Raw genomic sequence first — 24,846 nt, forward strand, 5'->3', positions numbered from 1 at the left:
GCCAGCCATTGTTTTCTAACTTCCTGGCAAGTAACGTAGCTCATTATCTGATGGCCTGAATGACCTGAACACACATACCCTATTTCCCCTTCTATTTGACCTTTTATGCTCTCCACAAAGATACACTGTATTCACATCTTCCTGAAGGTAGTCGAGTGAACTTGAAAAACAACATTGACCTGAGTTTTATTTAACCTCTTCTGAAAAATAGAGATTAACCAAGAAATCTTGCAGAATTGCTTTATTTAACACAAAAAGCACCCCCCCCCCAGTGATTCACTTCCTCCACCAAGGCCACATCCCCTACACCCCCAACCCCTTTTTTTGGAGACAGGGTTTCTCTGAGTAGCCTTCAACATCCAGAACTCATTCTGCAGCCGAGGCTTGCCTTAACTCAGAGCTCTGCCTGCCTCTGCCTCTGGAATGCTGGGATTAAAGGCCTGCACCACCAAGCCCAGCTAAGGTCACACTTCTTAAGCCTACCCATACAGAAGCAACTTGGACCTAGTGTTCAAATACAGAGTCCATGGGCAACATTTACGTTCAAACGACCACAGGCAGGTTCCCACTGTGTAGCCCTGCACTTGTGATCCTCTTGCTTCAAGCATATTGAATGCTAAGATTATAGGCCTGTACCACTAAGGCCACGGAAGTCAAGGATTTGTCTGGTGTCAGGCACAGCGAGTGACACTTGTCTGCAATCTCAGGATTCAGCGTGCTTCTCTCTTAGTGAGAATCTGTAAGACTATCACTGCCACCACCTGGAGACATCTTCCACCTAGACAGTGGAACACTGTCTGTATTGTTTTTATGATCTGTATGGATAACTAGACAAAAGTCTGATTTTAATTTGTAAAAACTCCAGAATGCAGAAAACTTGAAAAAAATGTATCATTTTATTTGCACACTTAGAAAAGTTGTACACAGAAACTTATTGTTTGTAAAACAGAACTGTTAGGATGACATTTTTATTTTTAAATCATTAAGACTGGTTGAGAAATAAAACAAAAACATAGTAAAATGTTTAAAAAAATTAAAGAACATTTTCCAAGTATAAATTTTATAAATACAAAACAAATTCACAAATGACTTTGAATGCTAAATAAATATCTAGTTAATAAATTCAGTTGGTACTGGCTACAGCACATCAGAGCTAGCGAACTGGACTCACTCATGTGTAGTGTTGAAACCCTATGACATGGAGCTCAGACACACTCTCTATGGTGTGTTCTAGCAGGCTCACCGTGGAGACAAGACCTCCTTACTACTGGAACTCCTAAGGCTCAATGACAAAATAGAGCATAGATGAAAAATATTTTCCAAGACACCTGAACACATGAATGATCTCAAAATATACACAAGCCTCTGTAACCCAGTACTGTACCCAGTACGTCTATGCAACTTAGTAGACACTGAACAAAAGCTGTAGCAAAGGAAGTCTTTCCTACGTTCTCCTGAGTGCTTAAGAGTAAATTGGGAATACAGTGCAGGCCGCACTGACGTGGTCAGCCAGCTGTTACTGCTCTACACACATATCTGCTTCAGAGCATGATTTAATGTTCCATTTTCATCAACAATCCGTCTTTCTTCACGTATAGCCTTTATAAGGACAAATTAGATCCGTGACTTCTTTGCAGCTAGTGGCGTGCTAGCCTGGTCCACATTACTGGGTGAGACATGCAGTCCAAGCTTTTGAGCTTGAATATGAAAAAATGCTTGGAGCCGAGTTCCAGCTTTTGCTTCACTTGTGTTCCGCGGGTTGTATTCAAAACAGTTTGAAAACATTAACTCAATATCTTCAATAAACTCAGCTACAGAGACAGAGAGAGAGAGAGAAACAAGATTAGGGGTAAAGGTAACATCAGAAACAAGTTTGTTTGTACAATGGAAAACTTACTGAGAAAAGGGAAGCCAGAAAAGAGACTAAGGTAACAGAACTTGAGTGTAAAACTGTTCAGCTATGAATATTTTAGATCTTGGGAGCCACGGCTTCTGTCCACTATGTATTCACACAGCTCTTGGCAGAGGCAAAGCCCTTGCTTAGCTCCCCACAAGGCCATGTCTAATCGCTGCACCAAACCCAAACTTCCTCACCAAGAGCAGACTCTTCAGAATGCCTCTGACTGTTTGACCCAACCCACCTTTCAGTACTAACAGAGTTTGAAAGCCCTCGTGGGCTACCAAGTAGCCACCTATACTAATGTATATCATTTAGACAAAATAAAAATAGCAACAACTCTTAAAAGCACTAAAAAGGAAATGATAAATCACTCACATGCTAATTTATATTCACATTTATTTACTTTTTCTCGAATTATATTTAAGGCAATGGGCTTCTTAATGATGTCATAGTAGTCTGGGACCTGTAAAATAATAAAGTATTTCATAGTATAAAGAGATTATTGCACATATATGGTTAAATTATCATATCTGAAAAAGCAGATTAATATAAAATTCTGAATATTATTCCATTAAAATGTCATATATTTTGAGTATATATATATATATACATATATATATGCCCAAAATATTTATTACTGAGCATTATTGCATCTATAGTAATGAATAAAATGTGACAATGTTTACCTAATGGATGACAAAAAACAGCTATGAAAAATTAAAGCTGGAGTTCATGGCTATCTTTACTACAAAGAAAAACTTAGGCTAGATTAAGCTGTTTGAAAAAAAAAACCCAAAAACCCAGTCCAATAAGAGGGCTTGGGGGGAGGTGGGGTAGAGGCTGGGTAAAGGCTGTTGATACTCAGATTGCTACTGATGACCTGGTTTCTAACCTCAAGGTGGGGTCAACCTGTCCTGCCCTCACCACTCAACTGGAGGAATGTACACTCACAAAAAATTTTAAGACGTAATTCTTAAATAACTACATGTTATTCTATATTAATTAATCCTTCAGATCCTTGCTCTGGAGATCTCAAAGTAGAAGCTAGTATGACTTGGTAGAGAACACTGACTGCTTTCCACAGGACCTGGGTTCAAATCTCAGCACCCACATGGGGAGCTCAGTCATCTAGCAAAGTTTCCATAAAGACTACATCATATAATGTAAATGTAAATCAGGTAATAGAAACACATTTTAAAGCCTAGTTAGATTAATATTTATAATAATAACTAATAATAGATTATATAGTAATAAGTAATATAATTAATAATAGATTAATACCTGGATTTTAGAAACAAGTTTCAAGAAGGGCCAGCTATCATCATGCCGTACCAATTCCACAACAAGTTGTTCAAAAGCAGACAATTCATGAACACCTCCTTGCCGGCCAGAACTTCTTCGATTCAGTGGTACAGGAGATGACTCTGAATAAGTAAGATTAATTTAGTATCAAAGCAAACTACTGATTATAAGCTAAGCCGGTTACAGAAACACAGCCACACTTTACACTGAGATTTTTGCCTTTTGAGTGTATGTGGTGTCAGTGTGGCTGCATGTCTGCCTGTGTGTGTGTACATGTGCATGTGGACATTTGTGTTGGTATCAGGGTCTTCAAATCAAACCTTGGCTCACTGATATGGCACATGGTGGCTGCTGACTTGGGAGGCCTTGGGTTGGCCCTGTGGGCTCAAGTGTTCCAGGTAGGCCTGCCCCTGCTCCCCTGCCATGTTTACATGAGTCTGAACTCCTGGTGCTAGTGCTTGGGTACTTGGGTTGCGTGCACTGTGGGCTGAGCCCACCTACCGTACTCTGAAAGACATAGAAATCTGGGCCAAATACTCTTAATTTCCTTTGTGATTTAAAATTTTCCAAAAAGGTTTTTGGGGTTCTTACTCTTTACTAAAGACACTTTCAAAGTCTAAAACAAATCAAACTAAGCAATTGTCTAATAGCTCTTAAAACATATCTCGAAGGCATATCATGACGGGGTGGGTACACATTTAATCTCAGCACTCAGGAGGCAAATGCAAGTGAATTTCTGGGCGTTCCAGGACAGACAGGGCTACAAAAAAAAAAAATCTTAAGTGGTCCAGTGAAATCTAGGGTATAATATGGTTCATACATGAATTCAGCTGTTTAAATCCCCTGTGTGAATCCACACACTCATTTCAGGTTAAGTTTTGTCAGCAACCAGAGAAAAAAATAACTGAAGTTAAAAAAGTATTTACTTTTTTTTTATATGTGTGTGTGTGTGTGTGTGTGTGTGTGTGTGTGTGTGTGTGTGTGTAATACAGCATGTGTGGAGGTCAGTTTTCTTAGATGTAGGTTTCAGGGATTGAACTCAGGTAGTCAGGTTTATAAGCAAGCACTTTTATCTGTTGTGACACCTTACAGCCCCCTTTCTGCACAATTTTAAAAAATAACATTAAAATGGAGCCAGGTTGGGTAGCTCACACCTTTAATCCCAGCTCTTGGGAGGCAGAGGCGCAGAGGGGTGCAGAGAGGTGCAGAGAGGCGCAGAGAGGTGCAGAGAGGCAGAGGCAGAGGCAGAGGCAGGCAAATCTCTGAGTTGGAGGGCAGAGAGCTAGTTCTGGGACAGCTGGGGCTACACAGAGAAACCCTGTCTCAAACAAAACAAAACACCCCTCCCACCAACCCAACAAAACAACCAACCCCCCCAAAAAGAAAAACAAAAAATAAACCAAAAACCCCAAATACTCCCCCATCCAAACCAAACCACTAAAATACATTAATTAGTCTCTTCAGTAGCACATATACAAAAATTGAAACAATATAGAGATTAGTATGGCCCTGTGCATTTCATGAGCATTTCATGAAAAATACTGCCCCAATCTAGTCTAGTATTTCAAAGGATAATCTTTTTGTTGTTGTTTGAGACAGGGTCTCGCTAGTTGGTCCTGCCTGTTTTGGAGCTCACTCTGTAGAGACCAGGCTGGCCTCGAACTCAGGGATCCTGCTGCCTCTGTCTCCTGAGTGCTGGAATTAACATGGGCTACCACTGCCCAGCTACAGTGACGATCATGTATGTTCCGAGGGAGGAGGAAGTGGGAGAATAAAATGCACAAGGTAAGTACTTCACCACTAGGACATATTCCTAGGTCTGAAATGTGTTGTTATACTGAGTATTCAAATACTGACTAAATTTCTCCAGTAACAATGGAGAGAGGGCTAAGAGCACTTACAGCCTTCAGAGGGCCTGGGTTCAGCTCCTAGCACCTGTATCAGGCTCACCAATGCCTAGAATTTCAGTTCAGGATACCCAAGACCCTCCTACCTTCAGCAGGAATCTGTATAAAGTTTTGTTTTTCTGATAATATTAAGGGCTAAGGAGACAGCTCTTTGGTAAAGAACCTGCTGTGCAAATATGAAGGTTTCAGTTTGGTCCCAAGCACTCCTGTGAAAGGTCCAGTGTAGTGGTTTATGCTTCCTCTGGCCTCCACACACATTTAGTACACTGCCCTGTGTCAGTAGAGACCACTGATGTTCTTGCCTTTACTTAACATAGCTGCCTCTTTAATGATGTATGCTTTAGACCAGACTGTGGTGTATCATAGGAACAGCTTTTAAAAAGTGAAAAGGAATCAATTTTCTTAGATAAGGAAGAATATGAATCAGATGTCATACCTGTAGATTGTCTCTTCCTGCCTCTTCTCTTAGATTCACTATCCTGGAGAGAAAGTCTTTCAGCAGAATTTAAAGGAATCAACTGTACGCTTGGCCTTGAGGTGCTGACCCTGAGGTTGGTGAGGCTGGGGCTGTGCTCTGGGGTATTGTCAGCACTCTTCCTCACTCTACGCTTCCCACGAGGACTAAGCAGTTCCACAAACACATCTGCTTGCAGCGCGTTAGGACTGTGGCGAGTGGAGCGACTGCCAAGTCTTAGAGACCGAGTTTCTGTGGGAGGAGCAGATCTGGTTTTCCTTAGGTTTCTGCCAGCAGTTTTAGAGGCAGTGGTTTTGGGCGTGCTCTGCTGACTCCTTGAAGGGTATCTTCCAGGGTCCTGTCGTTGGCTGCGACTTGAGAAAGAAGGGCCAAATCTCCCTCTTGTTTTAATTGGCAATCTAACTTGGGGTCTTCCTCGTTTCGGTGGGCTACAAATATTGTTAGAAAGTATAATAATTATACAGAACAATGAAGAACACATGGTTATTTGTACTTAATCAGTGAGTTTTACATAAATTTGCATATAAACTTATACTATAAGTTTATATCACACACAGACACACACACAGACACACACACACTATGGTATATATCATCATACCCTTTATGTTTAGAGACAAGTTCTCATGTATTTCTCTGAAACAAGGGGGGACATTTATTTTCTAGGTGACTAGGATATCATCATGAAAATCAAGTCCTGAATTGTGATAAACTAATAAAATCCTCAGGAGAATTGGAAAAAGACAAAGTTAATAATCTCTAAAAACACAGGAAACTAATGGGACTAAACTTGCACTGTGTTTCCCCTGTGCCATCACCATTGACAGAGGTGACTGATAGTCTAGCCAATAGCTAACATGAAGTAGGTCTCAAACTTATGGTTCATGAAGACCAAGAACCTCTTTACTACTTTCTGATTCTGAAAACACAAAACTATAATTTATTTCTCTGCATACTTCTATTTAACCTGGAACATTTATAATAACTTTCTAAAATTATTCACCAATTGGTGTGTGTGTGTGTGTGTGTGTGTGTGTGTGTGTGTGTGTGTACGCTTGCGCACATGTATGTAGTCTATGTACACATTCAGGTGTGCTAGTCCTACATGGGCCAATGCTGGGTGTCTTCTTCTGTTGCTTCCCACCTTATGTTTTGGGACAGGATCTCGCTCTAGAGCTGGAACTGGCTAATTAGGCTAGATCAGCTAGCCAGAAATCTCCTGGGACCTGCCTTTCTCCACCTCCCCAAGCCCCAGGGCTGGGCCTAGAGGTGTGTGCTGCCACAGCCCGCTTTCATGGTGTTGGGAATCCAAACTTGGGTCCTCATGCTTGTGTAGTCTTCAGTTTACTGACTATCTTTCCAGGCCTCCAGATTGTTTCTTGTTATGCTTAATATAATATTGCCTTCAAAAGCCACATATGGTGGTAGATGGTCTCTATTAGCTGGAACTCTATTTCTATTTTATGTGTGCTCATATTTTGGCTGCATGTATGTCTGTGTCAAGGTGTCAGATCCCCTGAAATCAGAGTTATAGGCACTTATGAGCTGTCATCTGGTTGCTGGGAATTGAACCCGGAACCTCTGAAAGAGCAGCCAGTACTCTTTTTTTTTCTTTTCTTTTCCCTGCCCCCCAGCCAGTACTCTTAACTTCTGAGCCATCTCTCCAGCCCCAAACAAACAAACAACTCCTTGAAACAACAGTATAAAATTGGAAAGAAAAAGCGGTGGACAGGAGAGGAATTGTAGGACAGAACAGGAAGTGGGTTTGATGAAAACCCATGTGCAACATGAAATCCTCAATAAAGGAGAAAAAAATCATTCTCCTCTGATGGTGGCTTTTGTATTGGATATTCTTGGTCACTTTCGCCATACTTGGTTTCTGGGTTCCATGGCAGTGGCTACAGATGTCTAAAATGATGATAGAGATTACAACATGATATCCTATTGCGGTCTAACCATCTACTCGTGGGGAACTAGCGGATAGAAATACATCTAATAAATATGAACTTTGCTTATTTAAGTCCTGAAAGAAAGGGTCAAACTGAGTGTGATGGTGTAATCTGAGCATTGGGGGGGTAAAGGCAAGATCACTTCAAGTTTGAGGCTAGCCTGAGCTACAGTGTGAGACTGTTTCAAGGGAGGAATAAAGATTAAAAAGGGGAGACTATCGCAGTGCTACCACAGCAGGGACATCCAGCCTTCAAACCTGCACAAGGCCTGAGTGACAGCAGGGTCGCTATGTCGCAGAAGAATTGTTGATTCTGGGGGCAGTGGGGCGACAGAACATGAATACAACAACGTGGACGCCTTAAATTGGAGATACCCACCTTGGAAATATTCCGAAATATTTATAATGTGTAAAAAGCACAGCGATTTCCAATGTGCTAGGTTCACTCACCTGAGGGCTTCCTCTTCGTCAGAGTCCTCCTCATCCTGCTCCACCTCGTATTCTTCCTCTTCACTCTGACCGTCTTCATCATCGTCATCAACTTCACCATCATCACCTTCCATACCCTCTTCCATTTCTTCATCACTTTCCAAGGATGGTCTCTGTCTGGAGGAAAGTCTTCTAGAACGTTGCTTTGGTCGACATTCTGGACAAAACCAATCTCCATCAGGAACAGTCTGAACAAATCACAAAAATGATCATTATCTACTACTGTCAAAAATCTCAATTTCAATGTGCTCAACAGACAACGATAACTACCTTGAGCTTTGGTCGGACGCAGTAGGTGTGATGCCCTCGGTCACAGCCGTCACAGAGCACCATGTTTTCAGCATCTCCCTTTTTCCGGCAGATCTTGCAACGTGCGTTCAGTATGGACTTAGACCACATCACACTGCGATCCAAGGTTGATAAATGCAGAAAGACTTGGGATAGACTAGCAGAGGAAAGGAGAGACTCTCTCCAACGGTCCAGGACAGTTTTATAAGAGCGTCCGCTGTCACTGCCATCTTAAAATGAGAGGGAAAGTGAGTGAAGCTCCTGGGCAAAGGTGAATGTCTACTAGAATTACCTTTTCAGTGGTTTAAATAGCTCTCATTTCACGTTTCTCCCAATGTTTATCAAAAGACTACACTTCATACTGAAAACTAAGGCAAGAACATTTCCATGATTTTGAGATAGGCTGGACTGCAGGGAGTTCCAGGTCATTCGGGGTTGCAACAGAGTGAAGCTGCCCACACTTAATGTTATACTAGAGAACATGTCTGCTGAGCCAGACTTTTTAAAAAATAAGGAATTACTTAAATCCATACACTTAAGGCTTGAGGTTTTAATAGTTAAAAGAGAAAAGAATTTAGGCAATGTGTTTCCAATCTAGTCAAATCTTGGTCTAATTTAAAACTAGTTAAATCAAGTATGAATCAAGTATGTCACTTCCCCATTGTCAGAATGATAGACTGTCTCTAATTTCAATATCAAACACACAAGGATTCTTTTGAGCTGCTAGTACATGTTCTGACATAGGTAAAGGCTCAGTGTGTTCCTGAGGGTGGATATACTAAACATCACTGTGTAGTATAATTCAGAAAGTTTACCACAGTAACACTGTTATTATCCCAGTATTCAAGAGACCGAGGCAAGAGAGTCACCCAGAGGGCATCCTGGGCAGCATACTAAGTTCAAGGCCATCCTGGGCCACTTTGCCCCATCTCAAAGCAATGAAACATGCCCTCACTGTAACCAAACAAAACAGAAAAAGAAAACACAGGCAACAATATGGCTCTGCAGATAAAAATGCTTGCTGTGCAAGCCTGGTGATGCAGGGGAAAGAACCATCTCTGGAGTGTCCTCTGACCTCCATACCATGCTGTCCAGTGCTTGTACACAGGCACCCCCACAGATACTAATTAAGACAAACAAAGCATAGAGAAAACCTAACCCGTAAAAGGTTTGAATGGCTCAGAAGTACAATGCTTCCTTGCATTGCAATCCTGGTTTTTCATCCCCAGTAGCATTCCCTCAGACATATCCACACCACACCAAAACATTGTGAGAACTAGCAGAATCACAGTAATAAATAACTACTAGAACTATATAGAATATGAAAAGCTACATTTGATATGTTTTATTTAAGAGTTCAAATCAGGTATTCCTTTCTGAGAACCCTTCCCTCTCAAATTCTTTTTTTTTTAAGATTTATTCATTTATTATATATAAGTACACTGTAGCTGTCTTCAGACACACTAGAAGAGGGCATCAGATCTCATTACAGATGGTTGTGAGCCACCATGGTGTTGCTGGGATTTGAACTCAGGACCTCTGGAAGAGCAGTCAGTGCTCTTAACCACTGAGCCATCTTTCCAGCCCTTCTTATTTTTCTTTAATAAATCTACATTTACTCTACTCTCTTTAAAAAACATATATCAGGAAGTTTACATGACTCAGAACTCTGCTGAGTGTCCAGCTCAGTGGTAGAGCATGGGCCCACTAGGCATCAAGTCTTGGGTTTGATCCCAGCACAGCAGAAACAACTAAAGAGAAATAGAAACTACAGCTCTCTCCCTCTCTTCCTCACTATCCCCCAACCTCTGTCTCTGTCTCTCTCTCCTCCCTTCCCCCCATCTGCCCCCCTCTCTTTGTCTCTCTCTCTGTCTTGCTTTCTCTCCAGGGTGTCTCCACGTAGCCCTGGCTGTTCTGGAACTGCTCTGTAGACTCAGCGATCCATCTGCCTCTGCTTGGTGAGGGCTGGGATTAAAGGTGTGCACCACCACAGCCAGTGAATCAAGTGACTTCAGGCAACAATGTGTAGGATGTGAGCAGACAGCACTGCCACCTTCATCTTTCCGACTCCAAGTGTACTACAAAGCTGCTCTACCCCGAATGAGCCCGCACCCCGAGGTTCCTTCTGTAGACATATATGAGCTAGCTGAATTCTGATTCTGCATCAGTGAGTAATCTACTAAAATGTACCTCGTGCTTCCAACTAGACTTCATTAAAAGGCTTCATGGAAAGCTCTGGCATAACCAGTAAGTATCCCCAAGGAAGTACCAACAAGCACTACTAGTTAAGAGATCATGGAAGACATCTTTCTGGACAAATCTACACCAGTCTTTATTAGGTAATGGCAAAAAATAAGGCTGGAGAATGACCAACATGTTAAGAGTGAATGAAAGTCAATTAGGAGAGGCTGTGTAGTCTTGGAAATCAGCATAAATGGCTTTATTAGTTCATGGGTTGGTAAACTTTTTTCTTTTTAAAGATAATATAGCTCAGGCTAACTTCAAATTTATGATTCTATCAACTCAACCTCCTAAACGCTGGGATAGCCAGGCCGTACCACTGATTAGAGGTGTGGTGTGGGTACAGTCCCAGTTCTTCGGGAGCAGAAGTGGAAGGAGGATCAGTTGCCTGTCACCCTTGGCTGTATGGTGACTGGTATCTGTTATGCCAGTCTAGCATTGGGATGTTTTGCCCACATCACCGTCCAAGGCTTTTACGTGAGTGCTGGTGATCTCCCTCAAGCTTCTTCCTTACCCGTTTGTGGTATAGGGTCCCCTGCGGCTCAGGGTGCCACTATCCACCTAGTTCCATTTCTTTGGATGGCCTCCCCTTCCTTAGGGCTAGAGCACAGCTGTACACAAACACACCAAGCTCTGCTTCCTTCACAAGCAGAAACACTCTAACAAGCCCAACGGCAGGCCATCCAGGGAGGAATGTCTCACTTCTTTTATCTTCCATTTGCTAGTCTGGATATACTCCAAGAAATTGCTGGCTAAAATGATTAACATTCAATGCATACCAAGATTCCCTACAGTTTTCCTGATGTTAGTTAAGATGCCGAGAAGATCTTAAGCGTAAGACAGGTCTTGGACCACCCTTGTGTACGAAGATGAACTTTGCACATGTCAACTTAGAAGAGCGTAAGGGACTGCTGAGATGCTCAGCAGGCAAAGGCACTTGCTGCCAAGCCTGACACCCAACGTCATCCTGGGGCCAGAGAACCGACTCCCCAGTTGTCCTCTGACCTCTATCCGTGTACCACTGCATGCATGTGCATCATGCGCACACACAGGCATATTCACACAATAAATAAATGCAATGAAATGATAAAAGAATTTTGATTATTTAAAGTGTAAAATGAACTATTAGATTATTTTTTTTTTGTAAACTCGTCTCCAAGCCCATTGCTTTCTAAAACATTACATTCGAGATTTTCTTTCAAAACTAAATGTGGACATTAGCATTCAGTAATACAGAGGTAAGAGCTCTTATAAGACAAGACACACATTTCTGTAAGAAGTTAAAAATTTACCATCTCTCACACTAGATTGATCGTCCTCTCTTTTTTTCTTGTTCTTTTTTTTTCTAGCTCCCTTTTGATCTTTATTAATTTCTGTGTTACCTAATTTCAAATTGACAAAGTTAGTTGAGAATTCCTATTATAGCTTAAGGATTTAACCATAAGCATGACATTATGAAATTACCAACCCAAACAAATCTTCTCACACCACCTCATCTAAGATAATTAACTGAACATGATTCTCCTCCCAAATTAAAAATATCCACAAGCCCATTTTATCAGTGCAATTAACTGCAATTAAAGGGTTGTACTCGTTCTCTTTTCCTTTGTGTACTAAGGATTGAATCCAAAGCCTCACGCACTAGGCAAGCATAAGCACTCTCAGTGGAGCTACATTTTTAGCCTCTGAGACAGGGTCTAATATATAGCCCTTGCTGCTGGCCTAGAACTCACTATGTAGACCAGGCTGGCCTAAACTCACAGAGATCCACCTGCCTCTACCTGCTTTGTATCTAGCCACTACTCTGTGTGTGTGTGTGTGTGTGTGTGTGTGTGTGTGTGTGTGTGTGTGTGTGTGAAAGAGAGAGAGAGAGAGAGAGAGAGAGAGAGAGAGAGAGAGAGAGAGATTTTGTTTGTAACTGGCAGCTACCTGTATTTACTTGATATACATGTATGTGCATGAGCCACACAGTGCCTGTAAAGATCAAAGTCGGTTTTCTCTTTCTACCTTTGTGGGTTCTGAGGACCGAACTCAGGCCATGGAGCTCATACAACAATGCCTTTCTTTACCTGTTGTACCATCTTCCTGTTTCTATTTAAATTTTACTTTCAATGTCAGGTGTTAAGTGTACGCCTGTAATCCTAGTGGTACTTGAGTGCTAAGGCAAAAGACTGCTCAGAATACACAGCAAGACCCTATCTCCAGAAACACCACCTAAACAATTTTCCTGAGAGCCTGGACTGGTTTTGAATTTGTGATCCTCCTGCCTCAGCCTCCACAGTAGCTGTAGAAAAGGAGGAAGCCTTGAATGTATATTGTGGGTATGAGCATGGCCTCACCACACACTTGAACGTCTCAGCCCCCCAGGAGTGGCAAAGCCTCACCTGGTGGTGAGGCTCCTGTTGACAAAGCACTCCTCAGAGTCCTAGTGTGAGAGGATAACCAGTATGCACAGGCTAGCCACTGTACCAAAGTTTCCAGCCTGAGGCTGCTGGCCTACAGAGATCCTCCTATTAAGACTAACCACCACCCTCCTACTCCCCACTCTCTACCCAATAAGCAGGATAAGGTTCCCGATTGTGGGCATAGTAGGCCCTCATCAGGGGTAGCATGCCCACCTTAACACCAGCTTCCCTGTAAGTGTGTCTATGTGGACACACATGTCTACACATAGGACCCAGGCCATGCAGGACACAGCAACAGCTGAGAGCACAGATGAGTGCTACTATGCCCTGGGAACTTGTTATACAGACAGAAACCCTGTCACCAGAAACAAAACACACAAATGCTTGAGGCTGCTTAATTTCCTATGTTAAAATTTTAGAGTAACGCAGCACATATTCTATCTCAGTCATTCCTAAAATGGAGCTTCGGTTTCTCTCTTCCACATGTTCTGCAGGCTTCTCGGCTACGCTGGCTTTAACTCCAAAGCCTCTTGCTCCTCCTCCTGGCAGTGGGATTGCAGCCACCTGCTCTGCCACCTTTGCGCTTCAGTTAAGATCCCAAATTAAACCAGTTTCTTTCATCTCTCAGCATGAAATGTAAGTTCTAAGATGACTATAGGTAAACAGGCACAAGAGTCACTGGCCTCCCTAAGCCAAGAGACAGCTCCCACTGGTTTTCTTTGCCTAAGACTTTACTAATATGCAGATGAAAGCAGGCTAACAAAATACACCTCATTTCTCTCTCAACTTCTCTCTTTCTTAAAGAGACAGGTTTCAAGGCTAGACTCAAGCAGAATGGAGGCTTCTCTTAAATTCTTACCTTAGATAGTCGAGGGAGTGACAAAACCTTTTATGGGATACAATGGCATGACAACCTGAGACAAGGGTGGGAACCTCTGGGCTAGGCAGGGATGTTCTCCTGCTCTCCCCCCCCCCCCCACTGTCGTCCTTAATGGACATCCCATGTCCCTGGCACCTCCAATATCTGGGGTCTTCACTGTGCCCCAACTGAATCTTTACTGATGATCTCTCCTGGCCCCTCCCCGGGACTCCAGCCCTACTGCATGATGCTATGCCTTAGCCACTCTCCATGACTCCCTCAATCCCTGTCCAAGCCTTCAAAACCAGTACCATCTGATCCTCCTACACACCTCCAAGTTCTGCTGCCCGTATGAGATATAGCCCCGAAGTACCCTCTGGGTGCTGACCCTGAGAGAACACTTTTCTATTGTCCCAAGGGTACACAGACTCTTTCACTCAGTGGTGTCTGACTCTTGATAATCAGCTGATCTTCAGTTTCTGTGATCAGCACAGACTTTTAGTCCAGATATCATAAACAACCCCCTTCCCAAGTGTCAAGAGAGCCTTTGCTTCCCTCCGAAACCCCGGCCACAGCTCCACTGTTTGCATTTCTCGCAGTATTCTTAACTTCTAGACACCACTAGAAGGGCCCATAAGTTCTGAGCACAGAGGCTAAGGGAGTACTCTACCGCTAAGCCGTGCTCTCAGCCTTCCTCCAAACCTCTCTTAACTCCCTTCTATCCCTGTCACCCCCTCACCCCTGGGTGACCTCACATACACTCTACCCCAGCCTCATGACTTTTGTTTTGGCTTTCTGATCCTTTTAACTAGGGACATCTGTGCTACCTGGATTGAACAACCTACTGGAGCCTGGTGGGTTGGGCACACAGCTTAAGGCTTTCCTTGAATCTATCAGTATAGTTCATCAATGTCAGTCCATTTCCTTATCTTGGAAGTGATCTGGATACTGGGGTAGCATCTGGACTTTCTTTTTTGACAATTCAAAGGAATATGAGGGTACAGACCTGTAATACCTGCTGAGAGGAGGACACTGAATTATAGGCCTGTCTGGGCTACAGAAGAGTTCAGGCCATCCTGGGCAACTCAGTGAGACCCTGTCTTAAACGAAGAGTAGGAGGAGAGCTGGGGCTACAGCTCAATGGTAGTGTTTACCTAGCATGAGTTGAGACCCTAGATTCAATCCTCGGGACCAAACCCCAGCAAACAAAACAACCATTAGACAGATAAGAGAGAGACCTATGACTGTTGCCTTCAATGTGATATGATTTAAGTTATAATAATACCAACTTATGAAAACATGAATAGGTTTATAACAATGGGATATTAGATATAAATTCTTCAATCTAAGTACATTATATGAATATATTTTTACATTCCAAAATTCAATGATACTGTCGATAGCAGTGGTTCTCAACCTGTGGGTCACAACCCTTATGAGGGCTGAACTACCCTTTTACAAGTGTTGCCTAAGACCATCAAAGATATTTTTATTACAATTCACTACAGTAGCAAAATTATAGTTATGAAGTAGCAACAAAGATCATTTTATGGCTGTGGTCACAACAGCACGAAGAACTGAATTAAGGGTAGCAACATTAGGAAGGTTGAGAATCACTCGTCTATAGCAGTTAGTTACATCTTTGCTTTATTTCTATTCTATGTGTATGAGTGCTCTCTGCATGTATGATGCGTATCCCATGCACTCCTGCCTGCTGTCCAGAGGCCAGGAGAGGATGCTGGCTCCACTGGATCTGGAGTTACGGGAAATTGTGAGCTGCTGTGTTGGTGCTGCAAACTAAACCTGGGTCCTTTTAATGAACATAAGTGCTCTTAACCAATGAGCCATCTCTCTAGTTGACACTTCATTTTTATTAGTCCTCACATCAATTAACATCATTATTTAAGAAATTTAGCATTCAAGTTACTCTTTCCAATGAGACCAGAAAAGTATGGTTTTTATCTTCTTTATAACCCCAGTGAAATAAACTTTTTTTTTTTTAAATTAAAAACAGGGTCTTACTATGTATGTAGTCCTAACTGGCCTGGAACTGGCTATGTAGACCAGGCTAGCCTTAAACTCGGCAGACCCACCTATCTGCCTCTCTAGGGCTAGGATTAAAGGCATGTGCTTCCACATCTAGCTAACATGATGAATCAACTTAAAATCTGAAGAAGAAAACATGGAATTAGAAACAAGGATAACGTTAAAATTGATTTGAATTTTGAAAAAGACTTAATGGTTCTTGGGTTGGCCCTAAAAAGCCTAATAATTGTATAAACTGTCTAAACAATAGTATTATTTCTTTCATTCTAGCCACAAATTGTAGCTCAGTGATAGAGTTTGTCTAGCAGGCATGGGATCCTGGGTAGTCCCCAGCATCACATATCCACAACACAAATAGTAGAACATGTTTTCATCTATATCCCAACACTTTCTATTTCTAACTTAATGTTTCTTAATATTTTTAAACCAAATCTTCAAATGGAGATTTAAATCACTAACAAAATTTAAGTTACTAAAAACAAAAACAAAAAAACCGTTTTACCTAATTTATATTATTTGAAGTATGGATAGTAATATATTCTGACAATTTTTTTTGAAACATCACACAAAAAGAAATAGGTTATGAAACACCCACTACAACATGTTTTTCAAGTCAGCCAGGAAGCAGTACTTTACATATTATTTAAAATACATCTTACCTGAAAAGTTCATCTTTTTTTTTTTTTCTTTTTTCTTTTTTTCGGAGCTGGGGACCAACCCAGGGCCTTGTGCTTGCTAGGCAAGCGCTCTACCACTGAGCTAAATCCCCAACTCCGAAAAGTTCATCTTTTAAAAAACAAAAACAATTTTAGCCTATCAAGTTCATTATGTCAGTCCACAAGTCCCAGCAGGAGAAAATTTCACATTATTTAAAATCCAACTAGTATTTTCAAATACGAAGATACTCACCAAGTGGAGCTTTGAGGAAACGCCGTTCAATGCCCTGTTCTATCTGAAAGAGGGCTGTAGCCAGATAATGAACCACATTGCTCACTGACTGTGGTGTACTGGTACTAGTTGAGACGGTACTTGGAGTTTCTGTTTTAAGCCCCAAAAGTCTATAATTAAAATAAAAATAGTTTATGATACTGAGAATCACAATTTAGTGAAACTTGGACCCACTCATTCTTCCAAAGTTTGTGTGTGTTCGTGTGCATGGATGTACGTTTATGACACAGCCTCAGGTGTCAGTTGCTGTCTTCCGCCTTGAGACAGTCTGTTTCTCTTGTTGCTCACCATTGCAAATGCCAGGTTGCTAGTGCTAGCCTGGTCTCGCAGATTCTGTCTCTGCTTCCCATCTGGCCAGTGAAGACATGGAATGTGTCCCACTTTGTGATTTCTGGGAATGCTAATTCAGGTCCCCACTTGCATGGCAAGTGTCTTATCCACCAAACCTCAAAGGTTTATTGACATGGCTGTTACAGAGTTTCCCAATCTCAAAGAGCTATCACGAGTGAATGGAGGACAGAAGGCACCTAGTCAAGGAGGGAAGGTAGAAAAGGGAAGGCTTCTGGGGAAAGTTTCACAAGTGAGGGTGACAGACCTTAAAGCCTATGGAGTAAGAATCTTCCTCCTCCCTCCCCCTTCCTAGATGTCAGCCTCCAGACTTCTATCTCCAGTGTAAAACTATCCTTTACGAAGTGCTTTCACACCATCTTCCCTATACAAACCTTCTTACAGTACCTTTTCTTTTTTTAAACAACCCGAGCTCACTGTAGAGTCTTCTATATAGATAGATCTAGATTGGTCTTGAATTCATAGTCCTCCCCTCTTTCTCCAAGTTTGGGGATGCCTGGTGTGCACCCCCCATTCTGGCTCTCTAGCACATGCTTCACTGTCATCCATATTCTCCCAGGACAAGGATTCCTATATATTACAGTTTCATGTCTTCCCAGCGTTCTCCTCTAGAGGACAAACTGTTTGGAAGTTTGTACCAGTTGAAATGATCTACCTGAGGCAAGTGTTCCATAACTGAGTCATCTGCTAGCCCTCCTCAGAATTTACTCATTTATTTGTGAGTGAGTTTGTGTATGTTGTGTGAATGTGGGTTCTCATGTACCACAGCACACATGTAAAAGTCAGGAATAACTTTTGATAGTCACTTCTCTTCTTCCACAGTGCTGAGACAGGATCCCTCTTGCTTTCTGCCCTGCTGGGTACTCCAGGCAGGCTGGCCTGGAGGTTTCTGCACCCATTTCTGTCTCCACACAGGAAGACTGGGTTTGCAGACACATGGCAGGCCCACAGTTCAGACGTTCAGCACACAGAGCAAAAGGCAGGCAGGCATGTCAGTGTGAGACAGGCAGGCGCCTGCAGCCCCCTGGCCAGCTAGCCTGGCTGAATTCGAAACTCCAAGCTCAGAAGAGCCTTAGTGAAGGATGAAAGACACTGACTTCTGTTTTCCACACACACGTACACTGTCCCCAAATAATGTAATAGAATGAACTTAAACACACTAATCCAAACAGAAGAAGCCAAACACTAAGCCAGGATGGATGACCATTTCAGAAGCCACTTACCTGTCTCTTACTATGACCCTTGCTTGTTCAATCTCCATCTCCTCCACATCGTCGTTCACAGCTTTGCTCACTCCGTTTTCCTTGCTTTCCTCACTTAACAGCTCGTATCGGCCATTCTCCAGGGCTGACCTCCAGACCTGTCGATCTGTAACCTGTAATGAAACTCAGATTTACTAACCCTGAAATATGGGAATGTTACTCCTAAGGGACATGTGCTTTTAAGTAAGATTGGTTCATGCACATTCTAGAATAGAGGAATCAAAAAAGCATAAAAAAAGGTTACTGTGGGGCTGGAGAGATGTAATAACTTGAACTAGGTTTAATCCAGGAATGGTGGTATATCCCTTTAATCCCACCACTCAGGAGGCAGAGGCAGTCAGATCTCTGTGAGTTCAAGGCCAGCGTGTTCTACAATCAATTCCAGGACATCCAGGAATATAGAGAGACACTGACTCAAAAAACAGAACAGGGGCTGGGGAGATGGCTCAGAGGTTAAGAGTGCTGACTGCTCTTCCAGAGGTCCTGAGTTCAATTCCCAGCAACCACATGGTGTCTCGCAACTATCTGTAATGGGATCTGATGCCTTCTTCTGGTGTGTCTGAAGACAGCAACAGGGTACTCACATACATAAAATAATTAAATTAAAAAAAAAAAAGGTTACTGTACCAGGAGGCTGAGGCAGAAGGACTGGCAGGCAAGGCAAGCCAGGGTTATATAGGGAATCCACTCCAGGTCCAAAACACAAAAATATAATAAAGTATTTATATAATATGTAGATGAAAAACTTTACATGAAAAGCTTTAGTATTTCAGTCTGTTTTTAAAACCATATTGAGGGTTGGGGATTTGGCTCAGTGGTAGAGTGCTTGCCTAGCAAGCGCAAGGCCCTGGGTTTGGTCCCCAGCTCCGAAAAAAAGAAAAGAAAAAAAAAACCCCATATTTGTGTGTGTGTGTGTGTGTGTGTGTGTGTCTGTCTGTCTGTCTGCCTGCCTGCCTGCCTGCCTGCCTGCCTGTCTTACTATGTAACCCAAGCTGGTCTTGACCTCAGGGTGATCCTTCTGCTTCCACCTCTAGAGTGCTGGGATTACAAGTGTGTGAGCCATTATGCACTACTTTATAGTCAAATTTTTGTTTTGTTGTGGAAACAGGCTCTCTTCATGTAGCTCGAGCTTGTCCTAGGGCTCACTTAGTAGCCTAGGCTTCCCTCAAACTCCCAGAGATCCCCTGCATCAAGCTCCTGAGTGCTGGGATCAGAAGCATTGTGCTGCCATGCCCAGGTATAAACAGCTGTTAATAAGTTTTAAATTAAATTTTACGTGTATGAGTGTTTTATCTGCATATAAGTCTATGTACCACTTAAGTGTCTGATTCCCATGGTGGCCAGAAGACAGTGTCAGCTTGGGACTGGAGTGACAGAAGGCTGTGAGCTGTCACTAACTGAAGCTGGGACCTTTGGAAGAGAAGCCAGCATCTCCAGCTCCTTTAGAAATGATCTTGGGTGGCCACAGTAGAGATGACAGTGGTGGTGAAGGCTTGAATAGTACATGCTGGTGCACGCCTGTGATCCCATCACCACGACAGGAAGCTCCAGGCAACCAGAGCCAGTGTAAGACCATGTCTTAAAGAAACCAACAGCTGGAGATGCCCTGCACTAGATTAGTTGTCTAGGAGGATGTTTGGGTCCTATTAGTGGGGGACAACCAACCAAGACTAAGAAGAGAAGGCAGGGGTTAGCTAGGGAAGATGAAAATAGAAAACGTTTAGAAACATTTACATATGACAACTAAGGTATAAGCAAACACGAGGGACAAACCTTGATGGCTCCTAGTGTCCCTTGATAGATCCTGTCTTCGATATCCAAGAGAAAGTCTCTGAGTCGCAGCTCAAGCTGCCTCTCCGCAGACATCTGTGATGTGTCACATGCAGCAGATCGTCCCCGAGAAGAAACGGGCTTGCTATCAGCCTGAGGTTTGTCTGAAACGACCATCAAGTATCTTTATTAAGATTTTCTCCATAAAAATAACATAATTTTGAGATAATTTAGATGAAACAACCACAATCTCAATAGTTACAAACATTAAAACATGACATGATTTTGAGTAAATCCTCAATAGCTATCATTGTAAATATGGTAAAGGCCTTTGTCTTAGGGTTTCTGTTGTTGTGATAAGATACCATGGCCAACAGCAGCTTGGGAAGGAAGGGGTTTATTTTAGCTTACAACTCTCAAGCCATAGTCCATCACTGAAGGAAGTCAGGGCAGGAATTCAGGGAGGGAACCCGAAGGCAGGATCTGAAGTACAAACGGCTTGTTGGCTCGCTCCTTGTGATTTGCTTCACCTGCTCTTATGCCCTCCATGACCACCTGCCCAGGCATGGCACTGCCCAGGCATGGCACTGCCCAGGCATGGCACTGCCCAGGCATGGCACTGCCCAGGCATGGCACTGCCCGCCCAGGCCAGCCCCACATCAATCATCAATCAAGAAGCCCTGCTTCTTATAGACTAATTCCATGGAAGCATTTTCTCAATTAAGAGTCTTTCTTTCCAGATGACTTTAGCTTGTGTCAAGGTGATGTAAAACTAATCATCACAGTCTTGTGTCCAGAACATATAAAGAACTCTTACAATTCCATAAGAACACAAATAATCCATTTACAAAATGGGCAAAAGCTTTGCATGGGCATTTCTTTAAGGAAGGTATACCAGTGGATCCTCTCCAGGGAGACTTCACACTTCTTAGGATGGCTGATACAGAAAGTTAGAATTTACAAGGAAGTAAAGAAACTACAACCTTCACGCACCATGGTGGGAAAATAGATATGCAGCTGCTTTGGGAAACAAACTAGCAGTTCCTGGAGTATTAAAGTTATTATAATACAAATTAATTTTACCCCTAGGTATATACTTAACAAATGGAAACTACTGACCCAAAAACGTGTATGTTAATATCAACAGCAGCATTTTCTATAAGTCAAAAAGTGGAAATAAATCAAACATCTATCCATAAGTGGATAAATAAAATGTAGTATATGTACAAAATAGAAGATTTGGCTACAAAAAGTAATACAGTTTTGAGAACATTCAAAGCATGATTCTTATGATGCTAGCCATAAAATATGATATGATTCCATTCATAGAACCTATCTGGAAAAACCAAGATTAGAACAATCGAAACCAAGCTAAACCACCCCTCCCCCAAAAGAAAACCTAGAGAAAGGAATACCAAGAGAAACCTTAGCAGACACTGAAAGTTTGTGGTTGTCCAAAGTTAAGAGACATGTATGTGTGTTCCCCCACTGCACTGTATGTGCAAACTTCCACCTGACCGTCCTGTCTCCACCCCCACATCTCACTGCAGGAGTGGCCTTATGGATTCACACCACCTCAGACACCTCAGTAGGTTGGGGGGACTGACCCCAGGTCTTAAGGCTTATAAGGCAAGCACTTTAAGCTTGCTGAGCTAATTCCCAGGCTCACAAAGATTCTTGTTTGAAGCAACAAAAATCTTTTAAGAGCTACTGTGGGGGTGATTGTCCATTTGTGAATATACTGAATTGTATACTTTCAATTGGTGAGTATCTAATCTGTTGAAAATATACAAAAATGGTCTAAACTTAAGGCCCACCCCAGGAGGAATCCATGCCTGATGTCTGGATAGCCAGAAACTGGGAGCTAGATGACACAGAGACCTAGGGTAGAATCAAACATGTCTGCACCTCCCTTAAGTCAATGAAATGATTCCTAATGATATTCTGCTATAGTCACAGATCAGTGCATAGCCCAATCCAAAGGTCAATCAGTGTCTTTAATCTTAGCACTTGGGAGAGGTAGGGGCAATCTTTATGAGTTCAAAGCCAGCAAGTTCCAGGACAGCCAGAACTTCACACAGAGAAACCTTGTCTAAAAAAAAAAAAAAAAAGGTTTCCTCTGGCAGATGGGAGTGGCTGCAGAGACACACAGCAGACATTATGTAGAGTCTGGGTAACCCTGAGGAAGGAAGGAAGAAGGATTACAGGAACCAGAGGGGTTGAGGACACCAGGAGAACATGGCCCAAGAATCAAGCAGACAGGGTTCATAGGGGCTCACGAAGACTGAAGCAACAATCATGAAGACTTGACTCTTTTGTCTGCTCTTGGGGCCCTTTTCCTCCTACTGGATTGTCTCAGACAGCCTTGATAGGAAGATTTGTGCTGAGTCTTATATTGCAACTTGTTACACTGTGTTTGGTTGATACCCCTATGAAGGGAAACTGAGGAGAAATGGATCTGGGGTAGGCGAGAAAGAGAGAGGAGTGGAGGGAGGGGAAACTATGGTCAGGGTGTATTATAAGAGAGTATAATAAATAAAAAGAAACAAACACAAAGGAAAATATATACAGTGTGACCATAACATGCCCCAAATGCTCTCCAAGATTCTCATTGCTGAAACTCACACCATGAGATGCTTTTCTTTCCCCTATCCGCCATCAGTGAGTCAGCCTCCCACAGGAAGTATTGCAACCTGATCTGCCCTGGCAGCCACTCAACCTCCAGAGACCATTCATGCATCTCGGACTCAGTCAAAACATTACTGCACTCACTCCACTCACTGCAGTATCTTCAAAACTGCCAGGTCTTGGGCACTGAGGCATAGTAAAGGATACCCTGGACTGTCTGTGAGGGAGTCTCTAGACTTTAATGATATGTATGACAGTAGCCAGTAGCAGAGGGTGTAAGAACCACCTCAAAATGGTGGCACCATCTAAGCAGATTGGAGCCCATGTAGAATAAAAGGAGGAAGGGTGGGAAGCCAGCGGAGGCAGCCCTTCTGTTTCTAACCGAGCACTGTGGTGCCTGCTCACGCACCCAGCCAACCCCAGCCTCCTGTTGTTTACTCTCGAGTTGTTCTGAGCAGGTACTTTGTCACAATACAAAGCTGAGTAACACAAGGAGTCAGTCCACTGTCAAGGAATGAGAAGACTGCTCACACAAACACCACAGAGGCATGTTGAGAACCCTGTCTGTATGAAGAGATATATGATGACTGTCTAATTTGAAAACTAAGAACATGTCAGAACGAAAGCTAACATATTTTAATATATGTGTAATAACTTGAAATAGGTTTAATCCAGGAATGGTGGTATATCTCTTTAATCCCACCACTCAGGAGGCAGAGGCAGATAGATCTCTGTGAGTTCAAGGCCAGCGTGTTCTACAATCAATTCCAGGACATCCAGGAATATAGAGAGACACTGACTCAAAAAACAGAACAGGGGCTGGGGAGATGGCTCAGTGGTTAAGAGCAAGCACTGGCTGCTCTTCCAGAGGTCCTGAGTTCAAATCCCAGCAACCACATGGTGGCTCACAACCATCTGTAATGAGATCTGATGCCCTCTTCTGGTGCGTCTGAAGACAGCTACAGTGTACTTACATATAACAAATAAATAAATCTTTAAAAAAAAAAACAAAACAAAAAGACAAGAAAACCAGAACAAATATTTACCTGAAAAGTGGAATTTCTCTTCAGAAAAGTGTGCGAGCTGTGCACATATTCTGCTCTTCTCCTGAAGCAAGGTCTCTTTTAAGGCACTTTCTCTGTGTCCTCTGGAGTTGAGAGCTTCAATGAGCTGGTCTAGCTGTTCACAGGAACTGTAAAAGCACCACCGATTTGGCTTATGCACTGGTTTTGGCAGCAGCAGAGAATCATCGAATGGACCCTGGTCGAGGCTGGAGGTAGATTCAGACATGAAGGACTCTTCAGTTTTAATAGATACCCGAGGACTGTGAGGCTGTGCATTACTGTGGAATGATGAAGGCCTAGGCAACAGCATGTCTTCAGTAAGACCCGAGTAATCCTCCTCTATAAACAGACCAGGGATAGAAGGGAAGACCCAGTACCGCCTGTACAAGCGGTCTCGTCCGAGAGGGAAGATGTTAGTACAGGCGATGGCACTCTGGATCTTGTCTAGGAGTTCTTTCTCTTTCCGCTGGTGCTCCTGTCTCAAAGCTTCTTCTGCATCAGCAGTCAGAGGCTCCTGCTTTATACAGTAGTTCATCTCTTCTTGCTTTATACATTGTTTAACTGCAGTTTGTCCTGCTTTTCCTGTTAAGAGGTATCATTACTGTTATTTTATTTGTTTATTTTATTTCTTTTTTTTTTTATTGTTATCGTTTGAGACAGGGTTCCATTATGTAGTGAACTCGGATGCCCTGAAGCCCACAGAGATTCACCTGCCTTTAGCTCTTTATGGTTTCTGTCATCATAACCAGCCTTATTATAAGTTCAATTGTCACTAAAGAGATATAAGGCCCACCAGGCAGTGATGGTGCAACCTTTAATCCCAGCACTTGGGAGACAGAAGCAGGCGAGTCTCTGCACCTCTGTTCTACCAAGTGAGTTCCAGAGACAGGGAGGGCTACACAGAGAAACCCTGCCTCATAAAATAAAAATCAAACAACAAAAAAGATAAATATGAGACACAAAGCT

The 24,846-nt window shown here is 42.6% G+C and overlaps 1 protein-coding gene across 14 annotated transcripts in view; it reads right to left on the reverse strand.

The window, feature by feature from the left end:
- Window positions 1-877: 877 nt before the first annotated feature.
- Window positions 878-24,846, reverse strand: part of Baz1a (bromodomain adjacent to zinc finger domain, 1A) — a 122,801-nt gene continuing 98,832 nt past the window's right edge. For 10 of the 14 annotated variants that reach the window (XM_063261906.1, XM_039112223.2, XM_063261905.1 and 7 more), the window contains 11 exons: window positions 23,863-24,462; window positions 20,192-20,352; window positions 18,380-18,531; window positions 16,770-16,918; window positions 11,843-11,932; window positions 8,292-8,539; window positions 7,983-8,209; window positions 5,546-6,012; window positions 3,182-3,324; window positions 2,276-2,363; window positions 878-1,811 (listed from right to left, as the gene is read on the reverse strand). In XM_063261906.1, coding sequence (XP_063117976.1) covers window positions 1,615-1,811; window positions 2,276-2,363; window positions 3,182-3,324; window positions 5,546-6,012; window positions 7,983-8,209; window positions 8,292-8,539; window positions 11,843-11,932; window positions 16,770-16,918; window positions 18,380-18,531; window positions 20,192-20,352; window positions 23,863-24,462 — 2,522 coding nt within the window. In that variant the 3' untranslated portion in view covers window positions 878-1,614. The remainder of the gene's footprint in view (window positions 1,812-2,275; window positions 2,364-3,181; window positions 3,325-5,545; window positions 6,013-7,982; window positions 8,210-8,291; window positions 8,540-11,842; window positions 11,933-16,769; window positions 16,919-18,379; window positions 18,532-20,191; window positions 20,353-23,862; window positions 24,463-24,846) is intronic. The other 4 variants (XM_063261908.1, XM_063261907.1, XM_039112225.2 and 1 more) reach the window with 1 other exon arrangement.

The sequence above is a fragment of the Rattus norvegicus genome, chromosome 6 (assembly GCF_036323735.1).
Source record: "Rattus norvegicus strain BN/NHsdMcwi chromosome 6, GRCr8, whole genome shotgun sequence".
NCBI lineage: Eukaryota > Metazoa > Chordata > Mammalia > Rodentia > Muridae > Rattus > Rattus norvegicus.